The sequence below is a fragment of the Haliotis cracherodii genome, unplaced genomic scaffold, assembly GCF_022045235.1.
Source record: "Haliotis cracherodii isolate W230 unplaced genomic scaffold, xgHalCrac1.p SCAF_7, whole genome shotgun sequence".
NCBI lineage: Eukaryota > Metazoa > Mollusca > Gastropoda > Lepetellida > Haliotidae > Haliotis > Haliotis cracherodii.
Genome location: NW_027266330.1, coordinates 54,483,824 through 54,510,046, shown reverse-complemented (window position 1 = coordinate 54,510,046; position 26,223 = coordinate 54,483,824). Strand labels below are relative to the sequence as shown.

Genomic DNA, 26,223 nt, shown 5'->3' with positions numbered 1-26,223 from the left:
TGACAGATTATGTCCTTGCTCGCGAAATACTGTATTGCTAAGGATGGTTAAAACATATAAGCTGTGTCCCTTAATGCCGAGCGACAGGCAGGAGTGAGTGAGTGTGTGAGTGAGTGAGTGAGTGAGTGAGTGAGTGAGGTTTTAAGCTGCTTTTATTAATATTGCAGCAATATCACGGCGGGGACTTCAGAAATGGGATAGATAGATTGTCTTTCTTAAATCATATTATTACATACCAACAGAAATGATATTTATCTTCAAATGTATTTATCGTAAAAGGCTCGTCACCCATACATGACACGCCCAATTCCGGAAAGGCACACATTGATGACTGGGCTACTGTCTACGCAAACTTGTAGCGCGTACCAACAGTGGAATCAGTTTACACAAGTTGGTTCGAATGTAAGCTCCACCCCAGCGCATGACACCTTCCTTGGCGTGTATCCAATGTGGTATCGCTGCGTGGATATTGGACTTACAGAAGCTAAAAGCCGGACAGAATGTCAACAAGAGGAGCGAAGTGTGTGCTCATAGATCTGAGTGGAACTCTGCACATAGAGGATGAGGAGGTGCCAGGGTCTGTGGAAGCCTTGAAAAGGTCGGTGGGATGTCATCCAAAATATCCACGGTTGTAGAAATATCTGGGGTGGGTGGGGCGTTATGTTCCCATAGCAGCCCACGTGCAAGCCCCGAGGCTGTATGTCATGTCGTTTGCCTACAGCTGTCCACACGTGTGAGGGCTGCAACGAATACACTATGAAGCGAATAAGATTCATATCACGAATATTGGGTAACGAATACGAATATTAATTTCACAATTACAATAAGAAGTCAGCAGTTTATGTATCATTTATTATATTCAGTGAAACAATAACATCATATTTCATTTGACATGGTTTGTTAATTATTAATAAATTATACATTTATATACTGCACTTATCCAGGTACTAGTATCGGCTTAAAAGCGACAATGACCAGTGACCACAATACTGTCAAATTAAATACATGTAGTATAAGAGTGTTGTCTTTTGAAGTAATCTATGCATATAATATGTTGTTATGAATATTTTTAGGTACAGGGTATGTATATAAATATACATGATAGCATATTCAAAAATATTCGATTCTAGTGGCCATGAATAACGAATTTAATTCATGCATTGTTACGGTTCGATTCACTGAATACGCGAGTGAATCGTAACAGCCCTAGTTCATATACATGAATATTTGGCGTATTAGGACTGGTACGAGTCCAAATTTACAACCCGGGTACCCACCACCCTATTACCCGACCCTACCCTGTAGATATTTAGAGACAGGTACAAACTGTCCGATTTGGAAAAGTTTGACCTTAGCCCTGTCAAAATGTATTTAGATACACGTGTAAAACGATCTGGTCATGCATACACATCAGTTTACCGCATGAAGGTTTATCTTTATTCAAACATATAAAAGTCAGAAGGAATGGGTGCATTGTCAGAAAGAAATAGGAACATTAGTGACTTATAGTGTAACCACCGAGTTTTAGATACTTTTTGTCAATAATATATCATGTGACTAAGCACGGGTCAGGGTAGTCCTGTGGTTACCTGGGTCCCAGCCTTATTGCATATGGCCCTTTTCTAAAATGTTAAATAATTGTGGAAAAAGAAGGTTTTTTTTAATGTGTTACTTATTTTCGAGTCTCCAACTCAGTAAATGAAATACAAATAATTTGAACAAGATATATCATTGTATAGTCGAAATGAAGTCACAGGCCCATCATCGCATCATAAACACACAATGCCGTTTAGAAAGTGGTCAAATGTAACAAATGTTATATCTGGGAGAACACTTTCTCAGTAAAGTACTGATTCTAGTACTTTTTGGGTTGAAACATTTCTGATATTATCAGAATAACAAACCATGCCATATCACCTAAATCCAAGTGCTCTATTGATCCAAATATTATTCTTATCTTTCTATTAATGCACAGGAACTCGATGATAGAGTGTATAGCATAATATATTTGTACAGAAAATGTCACATCCCTCTATATACATATAGAAGGGGCGGTCGGGTAGCCTGATGGTTTAAGCGTTCGCTCGTCATGCCGAAGACCCGGGATCGATTCCCAACATGGGTACAATGTGTGAAGCCCATTTCTGGTATCCCCCGCCGTGATATTTCTGGAATATTGCTAAAAGTGGCGTAAAACCATACTCACTCACTCACTCACTATACATATAGAGGGGTGTGAGTTTTGTTGATATGAATATGAGTTCCTGTGTATTAAAACTAATCCTTACACAATCATCAAGATCATACCAGCTGGTTGCAGAGTGAGTAGAAGTAAAGATAATGCACTTTTCAAAGAAGATGTGTACTTTCAAGATCATGCTTTTTTTCTTGCGACTGTTTTCCACATGTTCAGAACCATGTCAGCATCTATGTTATTTTGTCAACATGACCAGTATCAAAGACCAGCTTTGTTCTAATTGTACCATGAATGTTCCCGGCAGTGTTTAGGGCACGGGTGGCCCAGTCGTCTAAGGCGCCGCAATTCGCTGTGCAGAGTTGCGTCCCTTGGGCACGCCAGAAACCTATGTTTGTGGGTTCGAATCCCGGTTCGCCCCGATTATGTTTCTAGGTTTGTGAGCACAATACCCATGCTCAATGGTTTCACCAAAGTGGTAAACGTCTGAGACCTGCATCACTTCGGGCTTTCCTCCCACATTAAGCTGACACACCGTGATATATATGGAATACTTTTAAAAGCGGCGTTAAACCCAACTCACTCACTCACTCCAGGCAGTGTTAAACCTGACTCGGACACAGAATGTTAAGTATGTGATATTTTCCCTGTAGGTTGAGGGAGAGTGGTTTGAAAGTCCGCTTTGTGACTAACACCACCAAGGAGAGCAAGCGTGTTCTCCTCCAGCGCCTGAACCAGATCGGATTTGACGTGGCGCTGGATGATGTGTTCACATCGTTGACTGCCGCCCATGATGCGGTGAGGGAAAAGAAACTGCGGCCCATGCTGCTGTTGGACGACCGGGCAATGGAGGACTTCGATGGTGAATATGGAGCTGCCATGTGAACGAACACTTTTGGCAGTTTGCAGATTTCCTCATTGCTCAAATTTGTGTTATCAAATCAGATTTGCTTTGTTTTCTATGAACATTGAAATTTAAAAAAATAGTTTTGAGGAGATTCCTTTAAATTTGATAGAGCAAACCTTAACAAATGTAGGGGAAACATTTTGTGATTTAGGTATGTGAGGACTTTGATTTTGTTGGAGAAAAGAGGACATTTTCATGATTTAGTCATTCGTTTGATAGGACGTTCTTCTATTCCATTATTACTCTGCTCAGCAATAAGAGGCACGGGTAACCCAGTCGTCTAAGATGCCGCGATTGGCTGTGCAGAGTTCCATCCTTTGGGCATGCCAGAAAGCTAAGATTGTGGGTTCGAATCCTGGTTTGCCCCGATTATGTTTCTAGGTTTGTCAGCACCATACCTGTGCTCGTGGGTTTCATCTAAGTGGTAAACGTCTGAGACCTGCATCACTTCGGGCTTTCCTCCCACATTAAGCTGACACGCCGCGATATGACTTGAATACTGTTAAAAGCGGCGATAAACACAACTCACTCACTCACTCAGCAATAAGGGGATTAAACAAGGTCAGCTTGTAGTCAGTATATAGTGTTTTGAGTGGGGTAACCATGTTAAAGTTGGGATGGTATCTCTGTGGGCTATCACTGAAGTCAGCATAAGTCTCCGACTAATATAAATAAATATGTGCGCACGCACACATATAAGAGACTGGTCATTTATAATGGGGGGGGGGGGGGGGCAGTGAAACTGGCCACAGGGAGACACACACACACACATTTTAAGTTATTTATTTTCGTTCACTGTTTTTTCATGAAAGTACACTGGTTGATTCTGTAACATGTACGAATCTAATGGCTGACGTTTTTTGTTTCAGACATAGATACTGAAGATCCGAATGCGGTCGTTGTTGGCCTGGCTCCGGACAAGTTTCACTACAATGTTCTCAACACAGCCTTCAGGTAGTCAGTGATCACCTTCCAGGTCAATGACCCGTGAAAACCCGGGGTAGAATAGGTCTTCAGCAACCCATGCTTGCCGTGAAAGGCGACCATGCTTGTCGTAAGAGGCGACTAACGGGATCGGTTTGTCAGGCTCGTTGACTTGGTTGATGCTTGTCATAATATCCCAATTGTGTGGATTGATGCTCATAATGTCTATCACTGGATTGACTGGTCCAGATTCAATTATTTACAGACCCCGTCATATAGCTTGGATATTGTTGAGTGCGGCGTTAAACAAAAACACAACAATCGAGGGGAATCATCAGGGTTCAGACTGAAACTGTGTCACATGGTACGTAGCTCATGTTCCTGTAGGAATTTACATGGGTTGTTTATTCTGGGGGCCAGGGCACTCAAAGCCTTACATTGAAGGGGTCCCTGGTTTAAAAAATTGGGGTTCTAAGCTAAAATAATTCGGGTGACAGGGAAATGTCAGAAATAGAATACCTTACTCTACCACACGTGACGTAAGATTGTGTATGCTCTGAGGCCGCTAGTTAAAATCAGATATGGAGTTCCCCAACTGAAACAAATCTACACATTCCAGCTGTAGAAGGTCATGGAGTACGAAAATTACAATCAAACATGGGGCGGTTGGGTAGCCTGGTGGTTAAAGCGTTTGCTCGTCACGCCGAAGACCCGAGTTCGATTCCCGACATGGGTACAATGTGTGAAGCCCATTTCTGGTGTCCCCCGCTGTGATATTGCTGGAATATTGCTAAAATCGGTGTAAAACCATACTCACTCACTCACTCACTACAATCAAACACCGTTGTGTCAAACTTTTTTGTGTCAAACTTATGGAGTAAAACAAGTCCAGGCATATTCTGTCTTTATTCATCAGTTTTAAGTTGTGTCGAACCTCAGCTAACTCGGAAATATTTACATCGGTTTTCTTTGACACAACCGTGTTTTGACTGTAATTGTATGTGGTACCAATGTTTTAGTTAGCAGCACTCATTCCTAAACATTTGTACAAAGTTTCTGCATCCCAGTGGATCCACTCTGTATTTTCTTTTGTCCGTTTAAACTTTTGTGATTATAGGATGCAACGTTTCATGTCCGGTAAATCCATGTCTATGTCTGTCTATATTTGAGTTCAGGGGAATCACTAGAATAATCTCAACTGGCCTTAAGCTTTTTATAGATTATGATAGGTTGAGTAAAGACACCCTGAACATTGAGTGAGTGAGTGAGTGAGGTTTAACGCCACTTTTAACAGTATTCCAGTTACATCGCGGCGTGTCAGCTTGATGTGGGAGGAAAGCCCGAATTGATACAGATCTCAGACTTCGGTGAAACCCACGAGCACGGGTATGGTGCTGACAAACCTAGAAACATAATCGGGGTGAACTCAATCATATGTTTCTGACGTGTCCAGGGGATGCAACTCTGCACAGCAAATCACGGCGCCTTAGACGACTGGGCCACCCATGCCCCCCTGAACATTGAGCATAGTCTTGCCAGGACAGAAATGTCATATTTAACATGTCTACAGTTTTCATAAAATAAATGATGTAAACAGATAAACATGCTTTGCATCTCATAGGACTCCCAATGTATTTGCGGGGGCACAGGTGGCCCAGTCGTCTAAGGCGCCGCGATTCGCTGTGCCGAGTTGCGTCCCTTGGGCACGCCAGAAACCTATGATTGTGGGTTCGAATTCCGGTTTGCCCCCATTATGTTTATTGGTTTGTCAACACCATACCCGTGCTCGTGGGTTTCACCGAAGTCTGAGACCTGCATCACTTCGGGCTTTCCTCCCACATCAAGCTGACACACCGTGATATAACTGGAATACTGTTAAAAGCGGTGATAAACCCAACTCACTCACTCACTCACTCACTCACTCACTCACTCACTCACTCACTCACTCACTCACTCACTCACTCACTCACTCACTCACTCACTCACTCACTCACTCACTCACTCACCCCAATGTATTTGCTACCATTGTCCATCTGTATGTATCTGTTCATGTGCTTTGTGTAATGTTATTGACAATAGCAGATTGGTGTGAGAAATGTGATTGGTTGTTGACAATAGACCATACTTTATCATCCAAAACTGGCTCCCACAGGAGATATCGCTTGGATGAGATCAAGCGATATCTACACTAGATATTACTGCAATGAAATTACATCACAATGCTTTGCAGACCATTGTGACATCACTGGTTACCAATCACAATCAAATGACATCACTAATGGCTCTGCTACTGAAGCAGTTTGCAGTACTTTTTACACTGAAGACACTGCTAACTACTTTCTACAAATTGAAAAAGTTGAAAGAATGATGTTGGAAGATAAATAAAATCTCACCCTCGTATCTTTTGATATCAAATATATCAACGCACTTTGATAAAAGTGGCAAAAATCCTCGGCAAGCCTCGGAATTTTTCCACTTTTATCAACTCGTGTTGATATGTTTTATATCAAAAGACACTTGTGTGAGATTCTCTATTTATAGGAAGGTATCAATCTTATTCAAGTCAGATCTTTTACTCTCACACAATACCTCTGTGCATGAAGATCTGAGGACACCACCTTAGGGGTCAGGTCAGGTGAACTTTCTGCTCAGCCAGACAAGATTTCCAACTTCTTGGTACGAGTGAGCCAAGCGTTCAGACTAGGGCTGGGATGGGTAACTTGGGTACCCGGGTCGGGTGGGTACTGAGTAGGACCCGGGTACCCGGGTATATTGTTTCATGACAAAAATTCACTATATAACTACATGGTTACACAACAATTTTAAGTTACTAATGTTCGCATTTCTTTATGACTATGAACACTTTCCTTCTGACTTAAATATGTTTGAACAAAGCTGAAACTTCAGTCAACTTCAGTGTATGCATGACAACATCGTTTTATACGTGTATCTAAAAACATTCTGCCAGGGCTACTGTCAAACTATTCCAAATCGGACATTTTGTAACTATCTCTTGACACCAACAGCAGGTACCCGGGTAGGGTCGGGTAATAGGGGTGTGGGTACCCGGGCAGTAAATTTGGACTCGTCCCCACCCTAGTTCAGACCAGTATATGTGATTTCTGTATCTTGAAAACGAGTTCCAAAAGAAAAAGCTGCACTTTTCTATTGTGGATATTTTGTACATCCTACCGTTTCTGAACTCAATGGCATCAAACATGTGAACTATCGATGGTATGTGTGGCGGTTTTCTTTTGCTATGATCAAGACTTGACGCTGAAGCAGTTTAGAAAGCGGACATCTGATTGGCTAAAAAGTACATGGTGTTTGGGTTTTTGATTTTCGCTCACGTGTCTATGGAGGGGTCGTCAAGAGATATCACATCAGAATAAATCTGAGAGTATCTGATTTTAGTGAGATTGGAAGGTATACTTGCTTGTGACTATTTCATTATTTTTCAGGTTGTTGTTAAATGGCTGCCCACTGATTGCAGTTCACAAAGGAAGGTACTACAGGAGGAAAGATGGGCTGGCGCTGGGCCCAGGTAGGTCAACAATGATAATCTACTATGTACCGTATTAAGTGTAAATAAGTGTTTGGCCCTTAGACACTTGGGGGTTTATTAAAACCATTCACAGCAAGTTAAATTTGTTGTCAGATCGAGCCGCAGTGGTTGGTTGGTTTGTTGTTTAACGCCGCACTCAGCAATATTACAGCTATATGACGGCAGTCTGTAAATAATCGAGTCTGGACCAGACAATCCAGTGATTGACATCATGAACATCGATCCACGCAATTGGAATCAATGACATGCATCAACCAAGTCAGCGAGCCTGACCACCCGATCCCGTTAGTCGCCTTTTACGACAAGCAGGGTCACCTTTTACAGCAAGCATGGGTTGCTGAAGACCTATTCTACCCCGGAACCTTCACGGGTATCGAGCCGCAGTGAACCAACTTAGTACTGCAAGAAACTATGGACTGTCATGTACATTTTCAGTCTTAGGAGGGGTGCTTGTAAAGAAGTTTAGCTATGGCATTCCTCCCACATAAAGCCGACACATCGTGATATAACTGGAATACCGGTACTGTTAAAAGGGGCTAAACCCCAAAATTCACTCACCCATCAGATTATCTACTTAATTGGCTTCTCTCCTGTTAATCCCACCGGCTTCGTCATTATTTGTTAAAGCTTTTAAGACCAATGGCACTTTGACATTCTTCCCCCATTAAGCTGGCAAATAGGAAAGAAATTCCAGTTTCCACCCTTGCCGAACTAGGCTGGTATTATGGAGTTACATTTTGGCTGGACTAACGAGTCTATGCATAGTCCAATCAAAATCGCACCCCGAAATCGAAATCCGGTTCGTAAACTGTCATGCAGATTTCGGTCGATTGCAGGATTTGCAAAGCATGTGGGTCGCTAACTCGTTGTCAACAGATATTTTCTAAATCTTTTCATGTTTTTAATCAAGGTGCTCACGTGATTTGAAGCCTTCGCGATGTAAGACTCGTTCACAATATACATCTTGATTATCGATCAGTGAGTGAGTGAGTATGGTTTTACGCCGCTTTTAGCAATATTCCAGCAATATCACGGTGAGGGGACACCAGAAATGGGCTTCACACATTGTACCCATGTCGGGAATCGAACCCGGGTCTTCAGCGTGACGAGTCAACGCTTTAACCACTAGGCTTCCCGACCACCCCCGCTTGTCGATCAGATCGTCTTGACTGGGCGCCAGCGTTTTGTTTGAAGCATATGCAAGTGATACGAGAGGTGGAATCTGATTGGTCAGTAGGAGAGGCATAGAAAGGACATAACTCGCAATAGCCACTGGTGGCGCTATGATCGAGCCCAGGAATTCCAGCCTAGTTCAGCAAGGGTGGAAACTTGACTTTTAAAGTAAGTTAACTCTCTTGCCTCGGGAAGATGGTTCAAAACAGCTTAGAAACACACTCATGTCTGCCTTCATATATGGTCACATCTGGACTGCATACATAGCTCCCTCAGCTCGAGTGCATCATTACTCCATCGTTTGACAACACATACCTTGCACCCTTTTCAAATTATTGTTTTCTAGTCACCAGCTTGTCACAGAATTGTCTTGCTCATATGCTTGAAATCCACCACCAATCAAAATGCCTCCTGCCAATGTGAGTTCAGTGTATATCTACATTCAAAATCGTGGCCGGGTAAAAAGCAATCCCTCGATAAGAAAACTTACAACTTGCAACTTGGATAACAGCCTCTGGTTTAGTGCATTCTTAAGCTGGAGCGACAACAACCAAGTGATGAGAGGTGGTAACAGTATAAGAATCTACATCGAAACATCGCTATATGCAATAAAGTTGTTATCCAAAATGTGGGATTCAAAAGTCAATAAACATCAGATTCTGCATTTTCTCACACATTGCTTTATTCTGTGAAGCAAACAGTGAATGTTCAACATATACCATACAAAGCAGGTTCAAGCTGAAACGATACAAAACAACAAGCTTACTTGCATATCCTCATATCCGAAACACAGCTAGCTTGTCACAATACAAACTTACTCCGTAATAATCCAAAAAATACGGTAAATACGGCAATAAAATGCACACGTCACAACACGGTGGTAACTCTCAAATAATTCTGGCTTTAAACGAAAATTATATTAAATTACATCCCTTTCATAAATACATATATCATGCAAGCATATGCAATGTATTACTTACAAATTTCGTGGCAGAATCATAGCGTTGACAACAGCCGTACATCAGGTTATCACTCGCAGCGATGCACACTTTCAAATTTCACGCCACCCGCATGCTTTTTCTCTTATACCATCCAACTGCAGTTACCACCCCTGTCCAAGCCAAGCCCTTCAACCGGATACCGCTAAATAAAGAACAGTGACTTTCTGTCATCTACACATAACGTTGTACGTTTTCTTACTCACCAACTTCTAGAATGCCAATCAAACAGTTAATCCCTCAAATAGAAACAAGATATATTACACTGATTATTCGAGAATGCATTCAGAGCCACATCTGTACAGTTCTTTCACATTTTTTTCCTTACAATTCAGACCGCCGCCGTGTTCTAGTGGTAGAGCGTCCGCCCAGAGAGCAGAAGGTCCGGGGTTCGATCCCCGACCGTGTCATACCAAAAGACGTTAAAAGATGGTACTTGTTGTTACCCTGTCTGGCGCTCGGCATTAAGTGGCTAAAACAAGGACTGGTCGGCTCGGAGTCAGTATACTGTGTCTGAGTGGAGTATTCATCTTAAACTGCGGCATGGTATCTCAGTGTGCTAGCACTATAAATCGGCATCATTCCGGACTAGTACAAGCAGCCACACAAACACACACACGTACGTGCACATCGCTATATAAGTACAATAATCTTGGACGCGACGTTAAACCCCATTTCACCTCACCTCACCTCCTTACAATTCATTTGGCTAGTGAGTAGAAATCAGTTGGTTATCTGTAGCAGCACCTGTTGAGCTGGGCTGACTCTGACAAGTTGTCCAACTGATGGTTTCTCCGACAGGTCCGTTTGTAGCCGGCCTGGAATATGCAACGGGGACAACAGCAGAGGTGGTGGGCAAGCCAGAGACACGCTTCTTCCTGTCAGCCATCACAGACATGGACTGTCAGCCTGGCCAGTGTGTCATGATTGGTGATGTAAGTATACCCAGAGTGAGTGAGTGAGTGAGTGAGTGAGTGAGAGAGAGAAGAGAAAGATGGACGTCGTACATATATTGTGATGTATTATCAATTAACAGACTGAATTGTTTAGAGAGTATGGAGCGGAGATTCAAGGCTAAGTAAGTTGACTGTAACCTCTACTAATCATAATAGCAGACTGTTGTTCAAGTAGTTACGATGAGTTACCTGGCTGCACTTATTGTACCAAGAGCTGACTAGTTTAAATAGTTACGATGAGTTACCTGGCTGCACTTATCGTACTAAGAGCTGACTAGTTTAAGTAGTTACGATGAGTTACCTGGCTGCACTTATTGTACAAAGACCTGATAAGTTTAAGTAAGTACGATAAATTCCATGGCTGCACTTATTGTACTAAGAGCTGACTAGTTGAAGTAGTTACGATGAGTTACCTGGCTGCACTTAATGTACTAAGATCTAACTAGTGTAAATAGTTATGATGAGTTACCTGGCTGCACTTATTGTACCAAGAGCTGACTAGTTTAAATAGTTATGATGAGTTATGTGAGATGCATCCTTAGGCACATCAGGATCAAATGATCCTGGGTTCAAACCTCAGAATTACTCACTCATGGGTTTCCCAAAGTAGTAAATATCTGTGATCTGCCACTCTGGACTTCAAGATGACACACTGTGTGAAAGATTGTTCAAGGCAGTGGATCCAACTCACTTAGCCACGATTATTTCTAAACATTGCTAAAGTGTCATACATGTCAGAGATGTTTGTTTCTGTGTAAAGGATGTGCGGGATGACGTGGGCGGGTCGCAGACTGCTGGCATGATCGGAATACTCGTGAAAACAGGTGGGTGTGTCTTGTCACGTGAAGATACTCAAATCTCTTTATGCTCTCCACACTAATGTCCAACCCAGTCGATGGGACCCATGAAGATTCGGGGTAGAATAGGTCTTCAGCAACCCATGCTTGCCGTAAAAGGCGACTAACGGTATCGGGTGGTCAGGCTCGCTGACTTGGTTGATACATGTCATTGATCCCAGTTGCGTGGATCGATGCTCATGATATCAATCACTGGATTGTCTGGTCAAGACTCGATTATTTACAGACCGCCGTCATATAGCTGTAATATTGCTGAGTGCGGCTTTAAACAACAAACCAACCAACCAACCAACCAACCCAGTCGACGGGCGCAAAGTCGAAGGACACCCTTAAATGAAATCGCAATAACTGTTTAATGAGTAGGCTTTGCGTATCATTTACGTGTGGTATGAATAAATGCTCAACTTGCAAACTATCAAAACTTTCAGTAGTTTATTTACCTCTAAAAGAAAACATCGCGAGTTAAGAAAGTATCGGCAAAATTTATCGGTACACAACTATCAGTTACGGCCATTGTGGACTTTTGGCACTTCACGTTTAGCGGCATGCATTCTGATATTTTCTATATAATTTTATCATTTTTTACATTCAACCATAATTGTTTGTTTGCTGATGAATAGAGGACACTCAAGTTCTTTGTAGTTATCCTAATTCATATGAGTTAGAATTGACTTTCAGCAACCATGCTTTTCATAAGAGCCAACTGCTGGCATCGGGTGGTATTTCTCGTTGCTTAATGCATGTCATCGTATCCCAATGGCATAGATTGATGCTCATGATGTCAATCATTGGATTGTCTGGTCCAGACTAAAAAAAATGACTGCAATCATGTAGCTGGAATATTACATGAGTGTGGCTTAAAACAACAAACAAACAAAAATACAGCATACATGGCACCCATCTGACTAATGTTGATTAATCAAAATATAAGGATTAAAATAATAAAGTATTGAAATATATCGCAAGTTGTCCCTATTTGCTTGCCATGGGCACATGGTTTGGAATCCCGGATAAATCCCTGGATTAACCATCTTTACAAATACTTGTCTGGTCCAGACCGTCGTACTACAGCGCACTGCAGCATAAAACAAGATTCACTTACTTGGGAACAACTTTATATTTTATCAACTTTTAAACTTATCCCATCTCACACTCTGCATTTCTTCTTATTCCTCAAGGGGCCACATGTGGCCCATTCCTCTAAGGCGCCGCGATTCGCTGTGCAGAGTTGCGTCCCTTGGGCACGCCAGAAACCTAAGATTGTGGGTTCGAATCCCGGTTCGCCCTGATTATGTTTCTAGGTTTGTCAGCACCATACCCGTGCTCGTGGGTTCCACCGAAGTGGTAAACGTCTGAGACCTGCATCACTTCAGGCTTTCCTCCGACATTAAGCTGACACACCGTGATATAACTGGAATACTGTTAAAAGCGGCGTTAAACCCAACTCTCTCACTCACTCTTATTCTTGATCTTGGTGTGGAAACGCCCAAGAACAAAGTTTAAAGCTTAAAAACACCAATCACCCAAACACATCCCACACATCACCAAATCACCACTGTGATCATGGTTCACGCACCACTAAAATCCTGTGCGACACGACCCCAGCGACCTGATCAGCTGATGAATGGGATGTGTTTGGGTGATTGGTGTTTTTGAAGCTGGAAACTTTGTTCTAGGGCATTTCCATACCAAGATCGAAGAATATGAAGAAATGCATAGTGTGAGATAGGATAAGTATATAAATATACAGTGTATCAGAAAATGTACAATTTCTTGCAGTATGAACCATATTCATTTTCAAGGAAACTAATCATTTCAGGGAAGTACCAGGATGGAGACGAAGGGAAGATCTCCCCACCACCAAGTCACGTAGCATCCGACTTTCCCCATGCTGTTGATATCATCCTGGGAAGTCAGCAACAGTGTAGCACGTGACAACAGACCAGCAACTGTGTAGCCGTTGACAACAGACCAGCAACTGTGTAGCCGTTGATAACAGACCAGCAACTGTGTAGCTGTTGATAACAGACCAGCAACTGTGTAGCTGTTGATAACAGACCAGCAACTGTGTAGCCGTTGATAACAGACCAGCAACTGTGTAGCTGTTGATAACAGACCAGCAACTGTGTAGCTCGTGACAACAGACCAGCAACTGTGTAGCCGTTGATAACAGACCAGCAACTGTGTAGCTGTTGATAACAGACCAGCAACTGTGTAGCTCGTGACAACAGACCAGCAACTGTGTAGCTGTTGATAACAGACCAGCAACTGTGTAGCTCGTGAAAACAGACCAGCAACTGTGTAGCTGTTGATAACAGACCAGCAACTGTGTAGCTGTTGATAACAGACCAGCAACTGTGTAGCTGTTGATAACAGACCAGCAACTGTGTAGCTGTTGATAACAGACCAGCAACTGTGTAGCTGTTAATAACAGACCAGCAACTGTGTAGCTGTTGATAACAGACCAGCAACTGTGTAGCTGTTGATAACAGACCAGCAACTGTGTAGCTGTTGATAACAGACCAGCAACTGTGTAGCCGTTGATAACAGACCAGCAACTGTGTAGCCGTTAATAACAGACCAGCAACTGTGTAGCCGTTGATAACAGACCAGCAACTGTGTAGCTGTTGATAACAGACCAGCAACTGTGTAGCTGTTGATAACAGACCAGCAACTGTGTAGCCGTTGATAACAGACCAGCAACTGTGTAGCTGTTAATAACAGACCAGCAACTGTGTAGCTGTTGATAACAGACCAGCAACTGTGTAGCTGTTGATAACTGACCAGCAACTGTGTAGCTGTTGATAACAGACCAGCAACTGTGTAGCTGTTGATAACAGATCAGCAACTGTGTAGCTGTTGATAACAGACCAGCAACTGTGTAGCTGTTGATAACTGACCAGCAACTGTGTAGCTGTTGATAACAGACCAGCAACTGTGTAGCTGTTGATAACAGACCAGCAACTGTGTAGCTGTTGATAACTGACCAGCAACTGTGTAGCTGTTGATAACAGATCAGCAACTGTGTAGCTGTTGATAACAGACCAGCAACTGTGTAGCTGTTGATAACTGACCAGCAACTGTGTAGCCGTTGATAACAGACCAGCAACTGTGTAGCCGTTGATAACAGACCAGCAACTGTGTAGCTGTTGATAACTGACCAGCAACTGTGTAGCCGTTGATAACAGACCAGCAACTGTGTAGCCGTTGATAACAGACCAGCAACTGTGTAGCCGTTGGATGGTAAGGCGCATGCATCTTACTTTGCACAACACTTCAATATCAGTCTGTCAACCAAGAACTGTGTTGTCATTGTAACGGTAGACATGAGGCGCCAGTGCTCTACGCGCAGCAGTTCCTGTGTTCCTCAAACTTGCCAGGATCCAGGTCGACATGCATAAAAACTTTCATAGCCGTCTGTGTCGTCCATTCCGCAGCCAAATGTGGATGTTACGAGGCAAAACTTTCCACGGCAAGGACGATCAACAGACACATCAGAGATTGAGCTACTGCACTTTCTCAAACAACACTTGACAAGCTCAGGACGGTGACCTGGGCCCACTTCCACAAAGTGATCTTAGCGCAAAGACAATAGTAAGCCTATGTTAAAGTCCAGGAGTTAAGATCATCTTAGTGCTAAGATTGCTTTCTGCAAGTGGGCCCTGGTCATTCAGCGGTCATGTCAACCAACACCTCAGGATGTCCTTCTGGAGAACCATCCAAGAACTGGGGCCGACGCTGAAATGGACTCGTGAACTATCTGAACAATTACCGGTCATGAAAACAACAGAACAACTATGGCAAAACTCCCAGTGAAGATACGGGTTAGAATTTGTCTTCAGCAACCTGTCCTTGCCGTAAAATAGCGAGTAAGATGTTCAGTTTGTCAGACCAGACTCGCTGACTTGGTTGATGCATGTCATTGTGTCCCAATTGTGTAGATTGATGCTCATGATGTCAATCACTAGAGTATCTGGTCCAGACCGCCATCATATAGCTGGAATGTTGCTGGGTGTGGCATTAAACAACAAACAAAGCTAACAGATCCTGAGGAGATCGTCACAGATGATGAACTCTGGAACTTGTCGTGATTTGAAAACTCAGGATGATGAGGATGATGAGATGTTTGTTGATGGTGGTTGTGTATCCTTCAACAAGGGTTCTGTTTGTCTCTGTGCTTGCTATTCCCCTCATCTGTCTGGCAAGTCCTGAGGTATCTGTTTATAGGACGACAATGTCATAGCTACGCATACTGTTCATGCTGGCTTTGAAAACTACCAGTCCCGGTTGACTGGCAACTCTAAGGTTACCAGTCCCCCCAATTTTTATCAATCCCAATGTCAGGGTATGAAACTCCCAAAAATATCAGCCAGACCACAGGACTGGCTAGCTGAAGTACTTGCCAGCCCTGACCAAAACCTGCCTGCCCACTATAATCAAATGTTTCTCAGGATAATTTAATTAAAAATATGAAAACTGATTGCTTGTAGCATAAGCGCATCGCTAAATGTTAGGTTGTCTAAAAGCTAACGGGGTTTCTTTTTTGTTACATTTTATCATTCATCTTTACATCTGAATTAATGCTTATCATCGGGAAATATTTAGAATATTTTCACCTATGAAATATTTGAGGAACGGGGCCCAGGTCTGAGAATAGGTCTGGCTGATCTGGTTCGATACTGATCTCTATCACAATCACTGACACTGTCGCTTAATGTCATTGGAACACATCTCTCACATGGTCTTCTACGTTGTGGGGTTCTATCAGGAACTCTTTTGTTGTTCAGCTGGTTCTTGTTTCCTGTGTCAGCTATTACTTCTCCGTGTTCATTTGGTGTTATAGTCTCATTCTGTCTAATAGTTTTTTCTCTAAAGGTTACCTTCTTTCTTGGATAAATTAAGTCAAAGATATGTCATCGATTTCTTCTTAATACATGACCATTTGGAGTTTCAATGAAGTATGACTTTGCCTCATTTGTCACCACTCGCCCCTTTCCGTAACCTGCAAGAAGGCTTGACCCCTATCAATGAATGTTATGTGCGAAAATACGACAAACCAATCAGAATGCGTGTATGATTTTAAGTTCTTCGTCAAAGAATCCCTCGGAAATAATTTTTGATTTTACATATGTCTTGCATCTAAAAATATACCAAAGACACAGTTAAATGTGTTCAGTCATACTGTATAATTCTGCACGCGCCAATGTGCTTTAAATTGCATCTGAAATATATATAATACTCGGGGGAAATATGTGTGAACCATTACGCAACGAGTTGACAATTGTTTTAGGTATGCCCGTTTGCGCTAAGACGGGACCCGGTCGCAAAAATGGCCACGAGAGGGGCACGAGTAGCTATTCGGCTTGTCAGGAATAACACGACTTGGTCACGAATGACCTTGGCTCTGTGCACTTCTGCTTGACAGTACCTGGAGTCCACAGTCCTGGTGTTTGATCTTGAATACAGACTCTCTGTCCAGTAGCTAATGGTGGCAAGTCGTGGGCTTGCCTGTCATGATCCATTCTCTGTGAGTCTTGACGCTTTTTCAGGTTAGCTTGGATGTTGTCTCTGTCATATTTGTTGTTGTGCATCTTGCATGGTAGGTTGCTCTTCAACCTTCTACCGCTGAGTAATTCTCCTGGTGATGGCCGGTAATTATCTATAGGTGTGGTCCTTAGACACAGCAGCGCCATATAAGGATCCATAGGGTCTTCATTAGACTTTAAGGGGCGGTCGGGTAGCCTAGTGGTTAAAGCTTTCGCTTGTCACGCCGAAGACCCGGGTTCGATTCCCGACATGGGTACAATGTGTGAAGCCCATTTCTGGTGTCCCCAGCCGTGATATTGCTGGAGTATTGCTAAAAGCGGCGTAAAACCATACTCACTCACTCACTCTTTAGACTTTATTAGGGTACTCTTCACTGTCTTGATTAACCTTTCTATGAAGCCATTTGACTGGGGGCAATATGGTGTGTCACATAAAAAACAAACAAGTACCGCATTCATTAATTTCGCCCCACATGGCGTACAGACCTTCTGCGCATGCCAGAAGCCAAAAATAAACCGGATACACATCCGTTGTTAGATTCCGGAGGATACCGACAATAACCAGACAATAACCAGAGTCGGTGTTAACATAGCTAGTACTGTAAACACTACATCCCTTCCTTCTTATTGAAAAACCGTATAATTTCAAACTTCCCATGACTGATGTCATTTATCAATAATAATAATAATAATAATAATAATAATAAGACAACTAAATCTGTATACTTCAATGACACTCATTACTGTTCCATTGAAATACTAATTTGATTTCTCATTATTAATAAAATCAAAACACCTCATAGTCCACACTCCCACAATAAGCAGATCAAACTTACTTTAATCTAGTCAAGTAAATGAAATATTCTTGTATTCAGCTGTTGGCCGGCGTTACGGAACTGCTCCTGGAAGCAGACGTAAGCTGCCTTCAGCTCGGCGCCACAGAGTGGGAAGGGAGGCAATCGCCAGCCCTGCTTGGCCTTAGCCAAGGTGGGGGTCAAAGCCGCACCCCCCCAGGGTCACCGAGGTCCAGACTCATTCTTCGTCCGAAGGTACCTCGAAATCTGGGTCCTCTGCCATATGGTACGACTCCTCAACCCGGGAGGAAGTAGACGGTATCGGGAGCAGATGCTCGAAGGCCTGCGACCTCCGATCCCCCGGCTGTCCCCGGCCCAAGCCGAATCCTGGTCCCGATTTGCTGCGGGTTCGAGGGAAACCACCTGACCACTGGGCACGGGTCAGGTTGAAGCCTCAGCCCGGCTGGGAAACAGGCACGGAGGAAGTGAACGGGCCGGCGCCTGCCACCCCTCCACTGGAGAGTGATCTCGATCCCGAGCCGAAGCCCGGTCTCGAGTTGTCCACGAGGACAAGCGGCCTGCCACGGCCGACACCGGGCATTCCACAAGTCCCCGAGGCCGCGTCCGACACCCGATATTCGGGAAGCCCCGCCCGTAACTCCTCGCGGAGCTGGTACCTGACGTCCTCAAACATGGATGTCATCTGCGACCTCAAGATGGAAGAAATATCGCCATATTGACAGAAGGTGCAGGTGTGGGTGACTGATCTACGGGAACACTACTAGCCTGATTCCCCGACTTCTTAGGCTCCTTATTACTGGAGGCCGAAGATGAAGACGAGGGACCTTTGCCCTTATTACCCTTACCCCCTTTACTTTTGGAAGGGGGGGGGACTGACTTATCCCTTATATCTGCCCCCGCCTCGAGTAGTCTCTTGTAGTGCAAAAGATCTGCATGGCGATTCTGCATGACCTTTCTTTATTTCTGGATCATCGGATGACAGTTGTAGATCAGTAGTTTATGATACTGTACTTGGAATCTCATCATTCCACAAAAATGCTGGTCCAGTTAGCCAACTGAATTTGTTTACAAGATCATGCACAGACAGTCCTCGAGACCCATCATCTGCAGGATTTTCATCTGTCTTGACATACCTCCACTGCGATTTGTCAGTATGGTCTCTAATCTTCTGTACACGATTAGCAACAAAGATGTGAAATCTTCGTGAGTCATTGTTCACTTAGCCCAACACTACTTTACTGTCTATCCAGAATACTTCTGTCATGTCGCTGAACTCAAGTTCTTGTTGCATTGGTTTTAAGGGAGCAACTCTGGTGAAGTTCAGCCAGTTTCACCACTCCAAAGTTTTGGGGTTTGAAGCATCTTTGAATTTCTAGTGTCTCAATGTCGAAAAGATTTCTTCTCCACTTTTATTCTATTGTCCTAAGTATCAGACAGTGGATCATCCCAGTCAGCGTGGACTATCCCAGTCAGCATGGTCTTTGCACATGTGTTGGAGAATTTGTTTGCCTTTTAGCAGCACGGTTGCTATGAGACCAAGCGGGTCAAATATTGAACTTACTGAAGACAGAATTCCATGCCTTGTCAATGGCTTGTCTTCAGTGTAATTCGAAATTTGAACCGATCTGATTCAATACACCCTTGTACGCCAAGAGCTCTTTCGGCAGTTCATCATACCAATCAAACTTCTGGATTTGCTTAGCACGGTCACTCACAGGAAGTGCTGAGATTACATCTCTGGAGTTTGACACAAACTTGTGAAGTCGCAGCCTACCCCTGGCACAAATGCCTTTGATGTCACTGATCAAGCTAATGGCTTTGTCAGCTGTGGGAACAGATCCCAGTCCATCATCAACATAAAAGTTGTGACTCACAAAGTTTGCTGCCTTTGATCCAAACTCCTTCTCATAGTCATTCGCCGTTTGTTTGAGTCCATGATTTGCACATCCTGGAGAAGATGTAGCTCCAAACAAATGTACATTCATTCTGTACTCTTTAGGTTCACTTGCACTTTGGCCATTCTCCCACCAAAGGAGTCCGCCCGGAGAGCGGAAGGTCCGGGGTTCGATACCCGGCCGCATCATACCAAAAGACGTTAATAGATGGTACTTGTTGTTACCCTGCTCGGCATTAAGGGGCTAAAAGAAGTTTTGTTGGCTTGGAGTCAGTATACTGTGTCTGAGTGGGGTATTCATGTTAAACTGCGGCATGGTATCTCAGTGTGCTAGCACTATAAATCGGCATCAGTCCGGACTAGTACAAGCAGCCACACACACACACGCGTGCATGCACGTCGCTATGTAAGTGCAATAATCTTGGACGCGACGTCAAACCCGATTTCACCTCACCTCACCCACCAAAGGAATCTTAAGAAGTCTCGGTGTTCCTTATGAACTTTGAACTGATGGAACATTTGTTCAATGTCCCACAGAAATGCTACTTGTTCTTGACGGAATCTGCAAAGAATTCCAATCAAAACATTGGTAAGATCAGGGCCTCGCAGCAAGTGATCGTTCAAAGATAGACCCTCAAATTTGGCACTGCAATCAAATACCACACGTATCTTATCTCGTTTCTTGGGATGATATACCCCATGGTGTGGGATATACCAAACCTTGCCTGTGACAGTTTGACCTTCTGATTCCGGAACAGGCTCAGCATGTCCATTCTGGATGATATTTTGAATGAATGTCACAAAATCATTCCGGTATTTCGAGTTGTTCTTGAATCTACATTTCAACTGATTTAGCCTGTGAACAGCAAGGGATCTGTCATTTGGTAAAACAGGTTCTGTTTCTCTGAATGGTAATGGCATTGTATAATGTAGATCATATCTTTGCTGAATCCCTTGTCCAAGCTTTGACAGAAACTGTTGGTCATCATAGGACAGTGAAATCTTGTCAGACTCATGCTCACTGAAGTCAAGTTCCATCCTTTTTGTCACTTGGGCAGGTGAGAGAGTTTCTTTGATGGAAGTATGAAAGGCAACAAACACTTGATTTGTGCAATTCTCAACCCTCATTGGAGCCAGCTGTGATGGAACCTCAAAGCTCAAAATCCTATGACTAACACCAATTGGATCATCAACGTTCTCATCAAGATTGTTAGGGTCTACAATACCTACTCTTCCCCAGCCAAGATCCGTTCTTTGTCCATAGGGTTCATTGCCAACAGGAGGAAAGACATCACGTGGTGCTAGAGCGCGCGAACAGCTGTAGCCAATAAGAAGTCCTACATCACAATCTTGCAAATGGCATGAGCTTATCAGCTATCATCTCCAAATGTGACCACTGTTTGGCAGTGTCAGGTGTGGGAATATGAGATTGATCAGCAGGCATTATTTCTCTTGAATACACTGTACGAAGTAATATTCTGTCAGGGTTATCATACCCTCGCACCAGTAGTCCAGTAAACTTTTTACTGTTCATTAGCTGATCCTCAGCAAGCATAGTAGATAACGCTAATTTCACACTCGTACCTTCCACACCAAGTTCACTACAAGTGCTGTCTAATATAAACGAAGTGTCAGACTGTGTGTCTAGCAAGGCATACACTAGCTTCTCATTATCTGGATCGGTCTCCTCCCATTAGTAAGACAGCCTAGTTGTGAGACACCTTAAAACAACAATGTCATACCTGGTTGCACATGTTAATCAGGTAATTAACCCCTATCATGAAAATGGACTTGTCTTATTATAGACAAAAGAAATGACTCAGGATGCTTGATACCCTCTTTTACATTATTTCATTCATCATTTTAATTCATCCATCCCTTAAATCCATTGTTTTAACATATTCGCCACTAAGAGTTCAGTTACAGTTAATATCACAGTTCACATCGAGGTTGTCACACTGACACAACCTTAATCCATCTTCAGAAGTTTGCCAACAGCATCCAAGAACTGGAGTGGTGTCTTGACACCCTGGGATAGCTGATCCTTCAGTCTGGAAAGTCGATTGTCAATCTCCTTGTACACACGCTTTCTTGCTGGTGGAGCTGCACCTAGGTCTAACTGAGATAGCTTGGTCTTCTCAGATTTTTCAATCTTCCTGATGATCTCGATGAACCTGTAGAGAGATCATTGCAGTGAGATACCCATACTATCACAATCATTGAACATTTGCCGCAGTTGCTCGTCTCATTAAGATGGCTCACTCCAGAATGTGAACTGATTGTCTTCACTTGTGTCTCTTGCGTACCACTTTCCTTGGTATCAGGAACGTTTGGCTTCAAATCACCATGTAGTGATGTTGGATGATGTTTTGAACAAATTTTGCAAATTTTCCTCTTAGTGCAATCCTTTGCTCTTATGATGTTTACAAGTTGGTAAACTTGTATGCAATTAATATGAGTCGATGGACTCGATGTTCGATGGAACAACGTGTTGAAGAAAACGCAACACAGCGGTAACCATGCTTGATTGTTTACTTGCTATCCCCTAATATTGTACAAGGGACATAACCTCGGTAATACTGCTAGTAAACATACCGCTAAACAAAAGGCTAAACACTACAACCTCTCCCCTCCTTGGATACTTATTGAGGGATCAATAATTAGACTGGCTAAATGACTTAGTTTAACCTATGAGTTAACTTCAAGAACTTGTGACAACATGAAATTGCCAAGACAAAATATACCTGTGAAAATCTTCACATTATTGCAAATATAGTCTCTTTGCTGAAAGTAATAATACTGATAACTATTGACTAGATCTTAAAACATAATCCAGCTTTCAATTGATGAATTAACTGAACACATAATTTCAAACACAGTTCAGGCTTCAGTTCACATGTGCACACATTTGCACATTGCACTTTACATGAAAAAGTCCTTGTATTTACTCGGCGGTCTTCGATCTCTTGTTGGATATCTGCGCATAGGTTCATTTGGTTCAACATGTTCAATAGGATCAATCACTGCTTGATCTTCATTGTCACCGACTGGAACTTGTTGATCATCACATTCAGGTGTGTCAACTGTGTCCTGAGTGAGTGAGTGAGTGAGTTGGGTTTTACGCCGATTTTAACATTATTCCAGTTATATCACGGCGTGTCAGCTTAATGTGGGAGGAAAGCCCCAAGTGATGCAGGTCTCAGACGTTTACCACTTCGGTGAAACCCACGAGCACGGGTATGGTGCTGACAAACCTAGAAACATAATCGGGGCGAACCGGGATTCGAACCCACAATCATAGGTTTCTGGCGTGCCCAAGGGACGCAACTCTGCACAGCGAATCGCGGCGCCTTAGACGACTGGGCCACCCGTGCCCCCCTACTGTGTCCTGAATATTGGAGTGAGTAGGATGTTGGGGTGACTTCTTAAAGAAACTGCTGTTTCTTGTTACCTTCCTCCCCCCACACTCTGCACTGATCATCGAGCCTTTTGTGGATGTTACTGTTAAATGCACAGGCTCATATGGGGTGTTGGACTTCCTCATTGACGTGTCTTTCAGGAGAACTGCATCCCCTTCCTTGAAACTGTGTGGCTTGGCATAAGCCTTTCTGTCAGCATACTGCTTCATTGCATGTTTAGCTGCCATGTCTCTCTGTCTCATTTTCCTGTTTCTGGATTTTGATGACTTGGACAAACTAGGCAGACGATTTCGCAGATTTCTGTTAAACATGGCGGTTGCTGGAGGAACACCTGTTGACGTGTGTGATGGTGTCCGGTAAGACAACAGGAATCGATACATTTCCTGTTTCCAGATTTGTCCTTGTGCAATAGCGCCTTTAATGCACTTTTTGATGGTACGCATGAAGCGTTCAGTTTCTGCATTGGCTTGCGGCCATAATGGAGTTATTTTCCGATGTTTGAATCCAGTGTGTTCTGCATATGTACTGAACTCGTAGCCATTAAATGGTGGGCCGTTGTCCGTCTTGAGCTGATGTGGTATCCCAAACTCTGAAAAGATTTATCAAGTCTTGGAATTACATTGCGACCAGAGATGCCCTTAAGTATGTCTACAATGACATAACGTGAATATTCATCTTGCACCACCAGCAGATATTCACCAGTTGATATCTGACCGAAATCAGCACTAAGCTCTTGCCATGGTCCATCTGGCAATTCTGACATTTTGAGGGGTTCACGTGCTGGCAAATCAGTTGTGATTTGACATGTCATGCAGATTTTAACCACATGCTCCACCATATTGTGCAATCCACAAAACCATATCTTCTCACGAAGCAGGGAAACTGTTTTCACGATGCCCTGGTGACCAGCATGAGCTAGATCAACAGCTTGTCTGTGTAAGCTTGGTGGCAACACAATTTGAACACCTTTCAACAGTATTTGATTGTTCATGGCGACAGACAGTTCATTACGACACTTGTACAAAGAGTCATACACCTTGTCTACATTATTGCTTGACTTCCAGTTGCCTGTGTTCAAGGCCTGAATAACAGCTTGTAATACTGGGTCATTCCTTGTTGCCTTAGCAACATGGTCTGTCGTCATGGTTTTAGGGATTGCTGTGGTAACAACATAGTTAATGTATTCTTCAGCAATCTTCTCTTCTCTATGACTTGCAGATTGCTGGACTGGATGTCTACTAAGATAATCTGCCGGATTATCTGCTCCTGGTCTGTAGACAATCTTGACTTGATATTGCTGAATCCTCATCACCCATCTTTCAATCCTGGGAGGTAACGATGCCTTTGGGTTCCCGAACAGTGTAGTTAATGGCTTATGATCGGTGAATATGGTAAACACTGATCCAAACACATATATGTGAAAATGTTCACAAGACCAAGTGACAGCCAAAGCTTCCCGTTCAGTTTGAGAGTACCTCTGTTCTGTGGGTGTGAGCGATCTGCTTGCAAACTGAATCACTTTGGGTTTTCCATCTGAATCTGGTTGAATAAGCACTGCACACAAACCAACAGGGCTTGCGTCAACATACAGCTCTGTATGTTTTTATGGATCAAAGAAACTCAAGTGTTGTCGCTTTACACAGTTCAGATTTCAGGTTGTCAAGGGCTGTTTGGTGTTTCTCTGTCCAGTCCCACTGAGCATCCTTGCGAGTCAGTTGGCGGAGTTCATAGGTGAGTATCGCATAATTTGGAACATGACAAGCACCACAGAAGTTCATCATTCCAAGCAAGCTCCTCACTTCCGAAACATTCTTGGGTGGTGGCATATCTAGGATTGCAGACAGTTTTGCCTGGTTTGGTGTTATGCCGTCAGCACTGAACACATGTCCTATTAACTCAATGGAATGCTTGTTGAAAACACATTTGTCACTGTTTAAAGTTAGTTCCATTTCACGGAGACGTTCAAACAAGGCATGTAGATTTGTGTCATGTGACTGTTGATCACCCCCATGGACCAGAATGTCGTCACTGATATTGATGACACCATTCAAACCACTGACAGCTTGTCTAATGGTTTCTTGGAATACTTCAGCAGAACTGTTGATTCCAAAATTCAAGCGCTTGTACCTGAATAATCCAAGGTTTGTGGCAAAAGTGGTGATATACCGGGATTCTTCGACCAATTCAACCTGGTTATAACCCTGATTAAGGTCAAGTTTGCTAAAAACTTTAGCCCCTGTGAGAATAGTTGTGAGTTCTTCCAGTGTTGGTGAGTTGTGTCTTTCTCGCTTTATGGCTGTATTTGGACATCTCATGTCAACACAAACTCTCACCTTGCCAGGACTACTTGGTTTAGGGACTACCACTAAAGGAGACACCCAGGGTGTTGGACCTGAAGCTCGTTCAATGACGTCACGTTCCAAATCAGATTTGATTTGGGTTTCTATGTCCTTCCTGACATGAAATGGTACACGTCTGTACTGTTGAGCCACTGGTTGAACATCTTTGTCGATATGCAACTGTACTTTCACATCTTTCAGCTTGCCGAGTCCCGTGAACAAATCACTGTATTCTGTTATCAGATCTTCAGATTTGCAAGAATACACGGATTCATGTATTTTTAGCAGATGAAGTTCCTGTGCCATTTGCCAACTCAACAAACACTCATCAACGTCAGACATGACACATATTTTCGCTTCAGCAGATGCGGTCTTCGATGCAATCGTGGCTGTGAAACGTCCTAGCACATGCACTGGTTCCTTCTTTCCATAAGGAAACACCTTTGTTGTGCATTCTTGTAGATTGGGTTTAGGTCGGAGGGACTGGTACACAGTTTTTGAAATTGTGTTGATAGATGCACCTGAATCTGCTAACATGATAACAGGTTGTCCATTAATCTTCAAGGTGAACTTTGGAGATTTGGTTTTCTCACCTTGTGACAGAAAGACAAACTCATCTTCATCAGAAGTCTCTTC

The 26,223-nt window shown here is 43.2% G+C and overlaps 1 protein-coding gene across 1 annotated transcript; it reads left to right on the top strand.

The window, feature by feature from the left end:
* Positions 1-500: 500 nt before the first annotated feature.
* Positions 501-13,509, top strand: LOC139448187 (haloacid dehalogenase-like hydrolase domain-containing protein 2). Its single transcript, XM_071229708.1, has 7 exons — positions 501-598; positions 2,848-3,056; positions 3,971-4,055; positions 7,487-7,569; positions 10,563-10,696; positions 11,478-11,541; positions 13,394-13,509. Exons 1-7 carry the CDS (start codon positions 501-503, stop codon positions 13,507-13,509), a joined length of 789 nt encoding a protein of 262 aa, XP_071085809.1.
* Positions 13,510-26,223: the final 12,714 nt, after the last annotated feature.

What these genes read in the sequence shown, in the direction of transcription:
- LOC139448187 (XM_071229708.1), top strand. Translation starts at nt 501, where the DNA reads ATGTCAACAAGAGGAGCGAAGTGTGTGCTCATAGATCTGAGTGGAACT. An exon ending in GGCAATGGAGGACTTCGATG is followed by an intron (nt 3,057 to 3,970) that starts GTGAATATGGAG and finishes TTTTTGTTTCAG; the next exon opens with ACATAGATACTGAAGATCCG. An exon ending in AGTGTGTCATGATTGGTGAT is followed by an intron (nt 10,697 to 11,477) that starts GTAAGTATACCC and finishes TTCTGTGTAAAG; the next exon opens with GATGTGCGGGATGACGTGGG.